The sequence below is a fragment of the Heterodontus francisci genome, chromosome 2 (genome assembly GCF_036365525.1).
Source record: "Heterodontus francisci isolate sHetFra1 chromosome 2, sHetFra1.hap1, whole genome shotgun sequence".
In the NCBI taxonomy this organism is placed as follows: Eukaryota; Metazoa; Chordata; class Chondrichthyes; order Heterodontiformes; family Heterodontidae; genus Heterodontus; species Heterodontus francisci.
In genome coordinates this window covers 197,834,906-197,847,613 of record NC_090372.1, presented here as the reverse complement: position 1 = coordinate 197,847,613, position 12,708 = coordinate 197,834,906, and the positions used below count along the sequence as shown (strand labels likewise).

At 41.4% G+C, this 12,708-nt stretch overlaps 1 protein-coding gene across 3 annotated transcripts in view; it reads left to right on the top strand.

Annotated features, from left to right (window-relative positions):
- Positions 1-12,708, top strand: part of rbm33a (RNA binding motif protein 33a) — a 236,255-nt gene that overhangs the window by 141,041 nt on the left and 82,506 nt on the right. For all 3 annotated transcript variants that reach the window (XM_068015013.1, XM_068015011.1, XM_068015012.1), the window contains exon 14: positions 7,265-7,591. In XM_068015013.1, the coding sequence (XP_067871114.1) occupies positions 7,265-7,591 (327 nt within the window). The remainder of the gene's footprint in view (positions 1-7,264; positions 7,592-12,708) is intronic.

Sequence of the window (12,708 nt, the reverse complement as noted above, 5' to 3'; positions counted from 1 at the left end):
TATTTCAGATTTCCAGCATCTGCAGTATTTTGCTTTTATTTTAAAGTTCTCCTGAATGCATTTTAAGAATTCTGCTCCCTCTATGCCTTTCACACTATTTCTATCCCAGTTAATATTGGGGTAGTTGAAATCCCCCAATATTATTGCCCTATTGTTTTTGCAGTTCTCAAAGATATGCCTACATGTCTGCTCTTCAATCTTCCTCGGTTTGCGGGTCTATAGTACAATCCCAGTAGTGTGATTGCCCCCTTTTTGTTACTTAGTTCAACTCATATGGCCTCATTTGATGATCCTTCTGCCATATCATCCCTCCTCACAGCTATAATTGTTTCTTTAATATTGCGACCCTCCCCGTTTCCATCTCCTCTGAAAAGCCTATAACCAGGAATGTTGTGCTGCCAGTTGTGCAGTAAATATGATCTAAACTCAAAGGAAGTTAAGTCACGTATTTTCAAGTGTAAGTACTCTTTTGGCAATGTGATAATTGTTAATTACTGCCAATCAACTCTCCGGCACTGAAAATTAACTATTACAAGTGTGGAGTCCCAATCATTGGGGATTAATTGTTCAAGATTTTAAAATGCCAAACTTAATTTTTAACTTTTCCTTTCTGTCCCTCTTTTTTTTTCTCTCTCTCTCAATGGAATTTATCTTTCCTTCTATTTATTTCTCTTTCTGTACCTAATTTGACATTGATTTCACCTACTCGAATTTACATTCTTTCTCAGTCCTTGGGCTGTTTTTTTCCATCAGTTTGATTGGATAATAGATTAATCAATTAGTTGCCCTGTTCATTCAGTTGCCAAATACCCTGTTTCTGATGAAAGGTCACAGACCTAAAATTTCAACACTCTCCCGCCCTGTTTCCATTGCTGCGCCATTATCAGATTGCACTTCCAGCAACTTAGCGAGGAAAATAATTTTAGTGAATGATCCAGGGGTAAGTCTTAACAAAGCCTTCCTACTACAAAATCTGGCCCAGTGTGATGGTGAGTTTTTTTGGGGCAAACGGAATTAAAATTAAATCACAAAAGACCGATGATAGAAGAGAAAATGGAAGAATAGGTGAGCAATTGACAAATAATAAAAGATGTTCAAAAAATGGGCAAATATTGAAAGGAAAGAAAAGGAGCAAGAAAAGAAGATTGGTGTAAAGAACAAAAATACTTGAGTGGTGGGAGCATCTTCTACTGTATTTTACTGAAGCCCTGGTGACAGTGCTGTTTGAAAGTACGAACATATGAATTAGGAGCAGGAGTAGGCCACTTGGCCACTCGGGCCTGCTCCGCCATTCAATAAGATCATGGCTGATCTATGGCTGAAATATTTGTTCATCTATATAGTAGCTTGTTTTGATTATTTTTGTTGATTTAGTACTTTTCTTGCTATTGCCAGAACCACCAATTTAGAGTCAGGATTCTATTGCATTTTATGTTAAACGAAAGATCTAACACATAACTTCAGTTCAAAGTAATATTGCTGGAAGAAGCATTCCAATGAAGCCTTTAGTTTTAAGTGCATAAATTAAAGGACTTGAATCTCCTTTGAATTTTGAAAGAAGTAAATATATAGAAGATAGGAGGTTCTGTGGGAACGAGAGAGACTCACGGTTGGTGTGTTGCCTCCCAGGTGCCAGGGTTCGTGATGTCTCGGATCATGTTTTTGGGATCCTTAAGGGGGAGGGGGAGCAGCCCCAAGTCGTGGTCCACATAGGCACCAACGACATAGGTAGGAAGAGAGATGGGGATTTAAGGCAGAAATTCAGGGAGCTAGGGTGGAAGCTTAGAGCGAGAACAAACAGAGTTGTTATCTCTGGGTTGTTGCCCGTGCCACGTGCTAGCGAAGCGAGGAATAGGGAGAGAGAGGAGTTGAACACGTGGCTGCAGGGATGGTGTAGGAGGGAGGGTTTTGGTTTCCTGGATAATTGGGGCTCTTTCTGGGGTAGGTGGGACCTCTACAAACAGGATGGTCTGCACCTGAACCAGAGGGGTACCAATATCCTGGGGGGGAGATTTGCTAGTGCTCTTCGGGGGGGCGGTTTAAACTAATTCAGCAGGGGGATGGGAACCTAAATTGTAGTTCCAGTGTACAGGATGTTGAGAGTAGTGAGGTCAGGGATAAGGTTACAAGGACGCAAGAGGGCACTGGCAAGCAAGAACTTGGTTTAAAGTGTGTCTACTTCAACGCCAGGAGCATCCGGAATAAGGTGGGTGTGCTTGCAGCATGGGTTGGTACCTGGGATCGCGATGTTGTGGCCATTTCGGAGACATGGGTAGAGCAGGGACAGGAATGGATGTTGCAGGTTCCGGGATTTAGATGTTTCAGTAAGAACAGAGAAGATGGTAAAAGAGGGGGGGATGTGGCATTGTTAATCAAGGAGAGTATTACGGCGGCAGAAAGGACGTTTGAGGACTCGTCTACTGAGGTAGTATGGGCCGAGGTTAGAAACAGGAGAGGAGAGGTCACCCTTTTGGGAGTCTTGTATAGACCTCCGAATAGTTCCAGAGATGTAGAGGAAAGGATTTTGTCAGTATTTACAGTAGAGAAAGAAAATGTTGTCGAGGAGAATACTGAGATACAGACTTACTAGGCTAGATGGGAATGAGGTTCACAAGGAGGAGGTGTTAGCAATTTTGGAAAGTATGAAAATAGATAAGTCCCCTGGGCCAGATGGGATTTATCCTAGGATTCTCTGGGAAGCCAGGGAGGTGATTGCAGAGCCTTTGACCTTGATCTTTATGTCGTCATTGTCGACAGGAATAGTGCCGGAAGACTGGAGGATAGCAAATGTTGTCCCCTTGTTCAAGAAGGGGAGTAGAGACAGCCCTGGTAATTATAGACCTGTGAGCCTTACTTCGGTTGTGGGTAAAATGTTGGAAAAGGTTATAAGAGACAGGATTTATAATGATCTTGAAAAGAATAAGTTCATTAGAGATAGTCAGCACGGTTTTGTGAAGGGTAGGTCGTGCCTCACAAACCTTATTGAGTTTTTTGAGAAGGTGACCAAACAGGTGGATGAGGGTAAAGCCGTGGATGTGGTGTATATGGATTTCAGTAAGGCGTTTGATAAGGTTCCTCACGGTAGGCTATTGCAGAAAATACGCAAGTATGGGATTGAAGGTGATTTAGAGCTTTGGATCAGAAATTGGCTAGCTGAAAGAAGACAGAGGGTGGTGGTTGATGGCAAATGTTCATCCTGGAGTTTAGTTACTAGTGGTGTACCGCAAGGATCTGTTTTGGGGCCACTGCTGTTTGTCATTTTTATAAATGACCTGGATGAGGGTGTAGAAGGGTGGGTTAGTAAATTTGCGGATGACACGAAGGTCGGTGGAGTTGTGGATAGTGCCGAAGGATGTTGTAGGTTACAGAGGGACATAGATAGGCTGCAGAGCTGGGCTGAGAGATGGCAAATGGAGTTTAATGCGGAAAAGTGTGAGGTGATTCACTTTGGAAGGAGTAACAGGAATGCAGAGTACTGGGCTAATGGGAAGATTCTTGGTAATGTAGATGAGCAGAGAGATCTTGGTGTCCAGGTACATAAATCCCTGAAAGTTGCCACCCAGGTTAATAGGGCTGTTAAGAAGGCATATGGTGTGTTAGCTTTTATTAGTAGGGGGATCGAGTTTCGGAGCCACGAGGTCATGCTGCAGCTGTACAAAACTCTGGTGCGGCCGCACCTGGAGTATTGCGTGCAGTTCTGGTCACCGCATTATCGGAAGGATGTGGAAGCTTTGGAAAGGGTGGATAGGAGATTTATTAGGATGTTGCCTGGTATGGAGGGAAGGTCTTACGAGGAAAGGCTGAGGGACTTGAGGTTGTTTTCATTGGAGAGGAGGAGGAGGAGAGGTGACTTAATAGAGACATATAAGATAATCAGAGGGTTAGATAGGGTGGATAGTGAGAGTCTTTTTCCTCGGATGGTGATGGCAAACACGAGGGGACATAGCTTTAAGTTGAGGGGTGATAGATATAGGACAGATGTCAGAGGTAGTTTCTTTACTCAGAGAATAGTAGGGGCGTGGAACGCCCTGCCTGCAACAGTAGTATACTCGCCAACTTTAAGGGCATTTAAGTGGTCATTGGATAGACATATGGATGAAAATGGAATAGTGTAGGTCAGATGGTTTCACAGATCGGCGCAACATCGAGGGCCGAAGGGCCTGTACTGCGCTGTAATGTTCTAAAGTTCTAAAGAAAATACAATCAAGTTAATTCTTCATGCTGAATGCAAAATTCTTCACATAATATGCTTAGTGCATTATTATTTATGTAGTCACTGCCATCTGGTAGCTTGAACAGCCAACAAATTACCAGAAGTTATTTTGTTGTTAGAACTTGTGGTTAATTACAGAAGAATAGCGTCATAATATATTACTGGATTTTGTGGTAAAAATAAGGTGAGGCTGTCAGCGCTCACTGCTTTTGTGGAGTAAATCAGACAGCAATTTCCAGTCTTAGCACATGCGCAGTTAAATGTGGAAATCAGGAAGTTGCTGTCCGATTTGCACTGTTCTTCCACGGGCTTTGCTACATTGGTACCTCGGCATTAAAGCACATGAACAGCATAACATTGTGGTATTTACCCGCTAGCTGCCCACTAAGCATGCCAGAATCGGTTCAGGTTTGTGCATTGAAGTGTAAGTGAAGTTCTAGTGGTGTGATGAGTCTTCATTACTTCCAAACAGCCTCCCTGACCCTGATAAGTTACTTTTACGAGTGTGGACTCTCATTCCTTCAGATGTTAATTATTGTTTGCGATTTTAAAGACTTAAAACTTGACATTTTATTTCCTTTTCTTTGTCTTTTTATCTCTTGGCTAATCCCATCATCTTTCCATCTCATTATTTTGCTTTCACATTAAATTATGTTTTCTAATCTACACTTCCTGGTTTGGACTGTGGTCCTGATATTTACTGGGGTGAGATTGCCCAGCAGTGGGGAAGATTTCTGTCAAGAAATTAGAAGTTCAGTATTCTGCTATGCTGTGGAATTTTAACACTGTGACGTGCTTTCTTTTTTAAGAAACAGGTTCCCTGCTCGGAGGCCAGCCTCATTGATGGGCTTGATTCCCAGTCGGGCAGAGGACTCTATAGAATAAGCCGTCGTCCAGGAGAAAATAAGTTCATGCTGCTCAGTGTAGAAATCGCTGGGGTGTTGGGGGGTAGTGTTTTCAGCGTGGTTTAAAGGGGCCTGGGATGATTGGGGGTGGAATTGGAAAGAGATCGGGGGAATAGTTCCTGGTGCTCAGGAGAGATTGGGGGGGGTGGTATCAAGAAACGTTTCAAGAAGGGTTGGAGAGGAGATCGAGAGAAGATGGAAGGATTAGGGAGAGATTGGAGGGAGACATGATGGGGTCAGTGAGAGCAGAGATGGATTTAAAGGGAGAGATCAGGCGTCTGGTGATAACAGGTCTCCAATTACTGGGGAGATTAACACGTTTGCTTGGGGGTCCAGGGGGAAGCACACCACCTCATTAAAAAAATTTAATCGAGGGACCCACCTCCTGGGAACTGGTTGGTCAACGACTGTCTGTGCTATCTCATTTAAAACTGGCAGTGGCAGGCTCAAGGTGGATTGGGTTCGGGTTTTAGATTTTTGTTTACATTTTTTACTTCCCACCCAACCAAACTTGCTCATTTTTGAGTTAAAATTTCCCCTGCCTATCACAGTGAGGATTCCTCAATCTGATTTGTTGAGAAGGCATGCGGTTGCTTGCCTTGCTTACACCTGCCCCAGATCCCCTGTAGCAGGCTGAAAATGCTAAAATCTGTAAGTTGCTGCGCAAAAGCCAACAAAAAGTACTGTGGGCAGATACAAACAATATGAATGCCAAATGCCACAGACTGCAAAATCTGGGACAAAATATGATTGCTTATGTGGGGGTAATGCTGCGAGTGGTCTGTCAGGCACTAGAAATAAATGCAATATGATGTCAGCATTTTTGGTGCTGCCAGTTGCATCTTTTTTCACATTGTGATGAGAACTCCGTTAATTCATAGTCTCAGTGAATAGGAATAAAGCAGACTTTTTTTTTCTTGAGTTTTATTGCCAGAAACTTTAGAGATGGTTCTGAGGAGTGATTTCTAGAGCACCCACAATTGCAGCCATTGTGTCCTTTTACCATTTTGTGATGTCTTCAAGTTATTAAATGGTTCTCCTCCTTAAAACCCAAGCTTTTAGCACCTCTTCTAATGTCTGCACCTTTAGCTCTATCAATTTTTTTTTCACGCTTCTCTGATGTACTGTCAGATGTTTTCTATGTTAAAGGTAGAAAATGCAAGCTGCTGTAGAAGTCAGGTTATATTTTATGAAAGCATTAATGGCTAATTTGTGGAAACAACCTATCTAAATTGTTTTTTAATACCAGTAGCCTGTCTGGAAATAGTTGGTAACTGTTGCTGGATAATTGTTGCTAAAAACAGTTTGCAGTAAGCACTTTTTACAAAGGCAAATAAATATTTAAGTTTGAATTGCTATCTCTGCTGTAGTTGAAAAGATGTGTTTACAGCATTAAGGTAAATGGATAGAATTACCCCCATTTAACAGAAACTTGGTATAATCACTCTTGTTGCAGTTAGTTTGCACCCTCGTGTTTCTTCAGTTTCTTGCCAATTTTTTTTCCTTTCGTCAAGGCTCTGACTCTCCCTTAGGGTACAGATTTACAGATACAAGTATTCTTACAATTTCCGTTGAAGCTCTCATTTGTGAGTTGAACAAGTGTGTGAAATTGATTTTAAGCAACCCTCCTTTGCTTCCTCCACTTCTTCCTTCTGGGTGAGAACAGTGTATGGGAGAGGTTAAAATTGGGTGAGTCGACTTAACTAAGTCATTTTATTCTGCCTGGGGCCATTGTTTCTGTTTCCTAATTCTGAAATGGTGAGGTCAGTTGTATAATTTCAAATTTTAGCCTGGCTGCGATTGACGACTTCAGCGTAGAAAAAGGAAATCAAATGTGGGACCTCTGTGTTCTGGATCTTTAGTAACGCAGTGGACTTCAGCTCAAGAATGCAGCTCACCACCTTCTCAAGGGCAATTAGGGATGGACAACTAATGCTGGCCTTGCCAGTGATGCCCACATCCTATGAAATGAATAATTAACCAATGCTTTTTCAAGCAGATTATTTAATGTATTTTTTCTGAGTGAAAGATTCATATCACTTCAGTCTTTGCTCAAATATGAAACTTTTTAAAAGCTTTGATCTTTAACTGATGTGATTAACTTTTATCTGAAGTGCAAATTCCTGTGCGTCTTTTTTATCTGCAGAATATACCTGGAATTCAAAACATGAATAAGCTACCAAATCAATTCCAGGCGTCGCTTCAACGAAATAGTAACCTCCGTGAATTGCCTATTGCTCCTCATAACAGTGGTGTAAGGCATCACCGTCCTATGTCGGCTCCTGCTGCTCAAGCTACACCTGTTTCCTGGACAAAGCCCTTAGTCTCAACTATAGCCTCCTCTCGAATGAAACAGACTGCTCAAAGTGCACCTACTGTACAAACTGCACCTGAACTGAGGGCGCCACAGAAGAACTTGCAACAAAAAAACAGGAAACAAAAGCCTACATCACAGGATTCTACAGTAGTAGAGGTCAGAATTTTATCAAGTATATTTGTCAACAGGTTCCTTGAAACTCAGGAAAGGTTGTTTGAAAATAATGAGATTAGCACGGGACGACTGCTCTCTGATTTGTTTACATGAAGTGCTTTGTACGACAGTTGGTATTAAGAATTTCATAAACTGGACAGATTGAAAAGCAATATTTATAATTGGTCAATCTTTTAAATCTGATATAAATGTTTCCAGTTATAATGTGTTCAGTTGATGCAATTTTGGACAGAATTATTGATGATATTTTAAGTACTTGAAGGACGTTTTGCATTTCTGCCATGGCAGAGAATATCTAGTACGCAGAGGAGTTAGTGATTGTAGAAATTGAGGTGAATTTTGCATGTGAGTGAGCCAGCACTCAAATAATTTTAAAAGCAAAATACTGCGGATGCTGGAAATCTGAAATAAAAACAAGAAATGCTGGAACCACTCAGCAAGTCTGGCAGCATCTGTGGAATGAGAAACAGTGTTAACGTCTCGGGTCAGTGACCCTTCTTCGGAACAGGGTCCCTGACCCGAAACTTTAACTCTGTTTCTCTTTCCACAGATGCTGCCAGACCTGCTGAGTGGTTCCAGCATTTCTTGTTTTTACTCAAATAATTTTTCTGTTTGCTTAATTTAATGGAGGTTAGTAAAGAAATGTATGCTAATTTTAACTATTAGGTTAATTGTTTGCTCATTACATCAATAATATGACAGAATTTATCATGTTTTGTATTAAGGTTGTACCGCTTGTGAAATTTAGTCCACTGTAACGAAATGGAGATTTTTATAGCCTACCAACCACACATTTCTTTTGGAGTTAAACATTTGATCTTTAAAATGGGCAACTTACTTTGCTGCTGTGCAAGCAACAGTTAAGAATTTGAGAAAGTGTAGGACAGAGCTGTCTGACCTACAGCCTCAGGGCCTCATGCAGTCACTGATCCCTGGTGACCTTGCCCTTGAAGCTCTGGCACCTCGTTCCTATCTGGGAGTATATTTTAGAACGTATAATTTGTAGTGTTGTGTTATGCAATCTGAACTGTATCTTTTAGTATCTTCAGCTAAAGATATATGAATTCATGGGCAGTGGATTAAACTTTGTATGACCTTCATGGTATGCATCTAAGCAGCACTTTAAAGACAGAAGCTTGAATACCTCTGCTGTAGGGAACTTTTGGACTCAAACCACATACATCACAACATTTACAAATGATTCATCCATTGGAAGTGACTCACAATTCCTCCTACTGCAGCATCTAATTGATTGCTCAGAACATAAGAAATAGGTGCAGGAGTGGGCCATTCAGCCTTTCGAGCCTGCTCTGCCACTGAGCCTCCCTTTGCTGCAGAGAATTCCAAAGATTCACCACCGTCTGAGTGAAGAAATTCCTCCTCATCTCTGTCCTAAATGGTCTGCCCCTTGTTCTGACACTGTGTCCCCTTTTCTAGACTCCCCAGTCAGGGAAAACATCCTTCCTGCATCTACCCTGTCGAGCCCTATAAGAATTTTGTATGTTTGAATGAGATCATCTCTCATTCTTCTGAACTCCAGAGAATAAAGGCCCAGTCTATTTAACCTTTCCTCATAAGGCAATCCCTCGTTCCCAGGAATTAGTTTGGTGAATTTTCATTGTACTTCCTCTATGGCAAGTATATTGTTCCTTAAATAAGGAAACCAAAACTGCACACAGTCATCCAGATATGGTCTCACCAAGGCAGGCTCTGTATAATTGCAGCAAGACATCTTTAACTCTTATACTCAAATTCCTTTGTAATAAAGGCCAACATACCATATGCTTTCTTAATTGCTTGCTGTACCTGCCTGTTAGCTGTCAGTGACTCTTGAACAAGGACATCCAAGTCCCTTTGAAGTTCAACTCTTCCCAGCCCCTCAACATTTAAGAAATACTCTATTTCTGTTTTTCCTACCAAAGTGGATAACCTCACATTTCTCCACATTTTATTCCACATGCTGCAGCTGCAACACATCACCTTTCCTGACATCTTTATTGTGTTAATTGAATTACATTTATTTTTCTTAATTTATAGTTCCTCTCTTCATTGAACTCCCTCATTCACCAAACTCCCAGTTTCACATACTGGGTACTAAAGCAGCACTCACACCAGTATTTATCCCAAAACATCACTGAAACAGATTGTCTGGGTATTATCATGTTGCCATTTGTGTATAATTTGACAGCTGCATCTCCTACATTACAACAGTGGCTACACTTCAAAAGTGCATCATTAGCTGCAGAGTGCTTTGTGATGTCCTGAGATTGGGAATGCAAGTCTTGTCTTTTGAATAATAACAGCTTTTGCCTTCATTTCTCTATCAAGGAGTTCATTCCAGATTTTGATCATTCTTTGCATAAATAACTCACTGATCAATTCTAAATGTAACTTTTGCTGGATAGATTATGTGGCCCCTTGACCTATTTTCACAATTTAATTTTTAAAAATATGTTCATGGAATGTGGGCATTGCTGGTAAAACCAGTACTCCTTTGTTGCTCTTGAGAGGGTGATGTTGAACTGCCTTCTTGAACTGATGCAGACCATGTGGTGAAGGTATTTCCACAGTGTTGTTACATTCAGGAATTCAAGGATTTTGGCCCATGCCAATGAAGGAGTGCCGACGCATGTCCAGGTCAGGATGGTCCGTGAGTTCAAATTAAAATAATTTTCTGGATTTAGCCTTTCTGTGTAATGCGCAGTTTTCTGTACATTTAAAAGATCATTTCATAGATACCTCTAAAACTAGGTATCGTACTTGTGGCTCTTTGTCACTGACAAAAGATCCCATTGGCATTTTAGGATTGAACAGTTTCAGCAGGCGGTCCAGCCGTAGAGAAGCCCAGAACTAAGTTATTTAATTATTTGAGGCCAGGAGCAGTAGGTATGCTCCTTCAAACAGTAGAAAAACAACCTGAGCCTTCCTCTTCAGCAGTCCCAATCCACTGACCTATCTTTTTCTGATTTTATTCTGGCGAGCTCCCTAGGATGGCTTCTTTTCCATCCATCAGAGGAAGATAATGAGGCCAGTGTGTCTCATTGGCGCTTTCAGACAGCTGATAGTCAGAATTTGACCCACCATTTCTGAAGTTTATGTTCTTTGTTAAAACATTGTAGGAAGCCAAAATCATAAGGTGGGATGGTGATTTTATGGCAAAGCACAGCAGGATCATGGTCAGTGATTGGAGATGCTTGGAAAAGAGGTCACCCAGCTAGATGTCTACAGTTGCAAAAAGAAAGGAAATCACACTGAGCAACAAATATATTATCCAAAATTGGATTGGGGATTTATGTAACTTGCTGTTACAGAATCATAGAATGGTGTGTCACGGAAGGAGGCCATTCAGCCTGTCTTGAATGTGCCTGCTGTCTGGAAGAGCAGCTCACCTAGTCCCACTCCCCAGCCTTTTCCCTGTAGCCATGCAAATTTTTCCACTTCAGCTAATTATTCAGTTCTGTTTTGAAAGCCACTATTGAATCTGCCTCCACACACTCTCAGGCATTGCATTCCAAATGCTAATCACGTGCTGCATTAAAAAAAAGTTTTCCCTCATTTCGCCATTGCTTCTTTTGCCAGTCGTCTTAAATTGATGTCCTCTGGTTCTTGACACTTGCATCAATCTATTCTGTCCCGATCCCTCTTGATTCTGAATACCTGTATCAAATCTCCACTTAATCTTATCGAAGGAGAAGAGCCCTAGCTGGTCCAATCTATCCACGTAACTGAAGTTCCTCATCCCTGGAATCATTCTCGTGAATCTTTTCTGCACCTTCTCGAATGCCTTCACATGCTTTCTAAAGTGTGGTTCCCAAAATTGGACACAGCACTCCAGTTGAGGCTGAACCAGGGTTTTATACAGGTTCAGCATAACTTCCTTGCTTTTGTACTCTATGCCTCTATTTATAAAGCCCAGGATCCTGTATGCTTTATTAACTGCTTTATTTATGTGGAAAGCTTGCACAGCTGTCTGGCATGGAAAGAGATGATTGGACAGATGTCGCTTCTGTTGTGGTTTATTGGCAAAGTATCAGGTGAAGGGAAAAGTAGGAAGATGCAGGTAACAGAGAAAGTGGTCATCTGAAATAGAGAGGGTAGTGGAAGATATTGAATTGGTGGAAATAGCTTCCACTAATGTACTAAAACCTCAAATGTCGTGACCCTGCTGTCTGGATACTAATGACATCAAGGGATATGGGAATAACGCAGGAAAGTGGCATTGAAGTAGATGATCAGCGATGATCTAATTGAATGGCGGCGCAGGTTCGATGGGCTGAATGGACTGCGACTGCTGCTATGTTTCTACAAATGGTGAAATTACAAAACGTTGTGCACCAAGTAAAACAATGCCATTTGAGCAATTCCACTTAATTTTTACTAAAGCATCCCAGATTTTGCTGCCCCAAAAATTGATTGAATTTTGTCACCCAGCAGGTAATTTAAATCAGAGTGCTTCTGCCTGCTATCTGAGGCTTGGCAGCTTTAATCTGCTACATTGTATAGGAGCTAGAGACAAAGTCTTATCCCTATTCCAAAGCAATCAGTTCTCAGATTCCTGTTCATCTCTAAGGAAGAGTTCCACAGGGGGATCCTTCAGTAAAGGTCATGTTTAATTGCTGATTTCTAAAGAATTGAGCACCTTGCCATTTGCAGTTTTGGGACCAATCCCAGAAAGGGAGTGTTAATTTTTTTACAAAATGGCTGAAGGAGGAAATTGCTCTGGCGATTACTTTCAACTAAAATGCTTTTGGCACCTCCCCAAACTCCAAAACTCTATTATAATTTATTTCAGCAGAGACGGAAAGTTCCAGCTTTTGGAAAATGAAAAGGCAGCCTCCTGTCCAGAAGACTTTATTTAGTGTGTCTTAATTGTGAAGTGAAATGTCTTCCTACATGCGGTGAAAGTTGACCTTCTGTACCATAGAAATTGGCACCCCTGTCTGAGACGCTTATTCTGGCAATCCAGTGGAGATACATTCTGTATTGCCTGTGGTTTTGTTCCAACTGAAAGCTATCCACTTAGTCCCATTCCTCCTCTTTCTCCCTGTACCACCTTTTTCTCCTTTCCCCTCTCCCATCCAGTTTAAGGGAAACTCTTC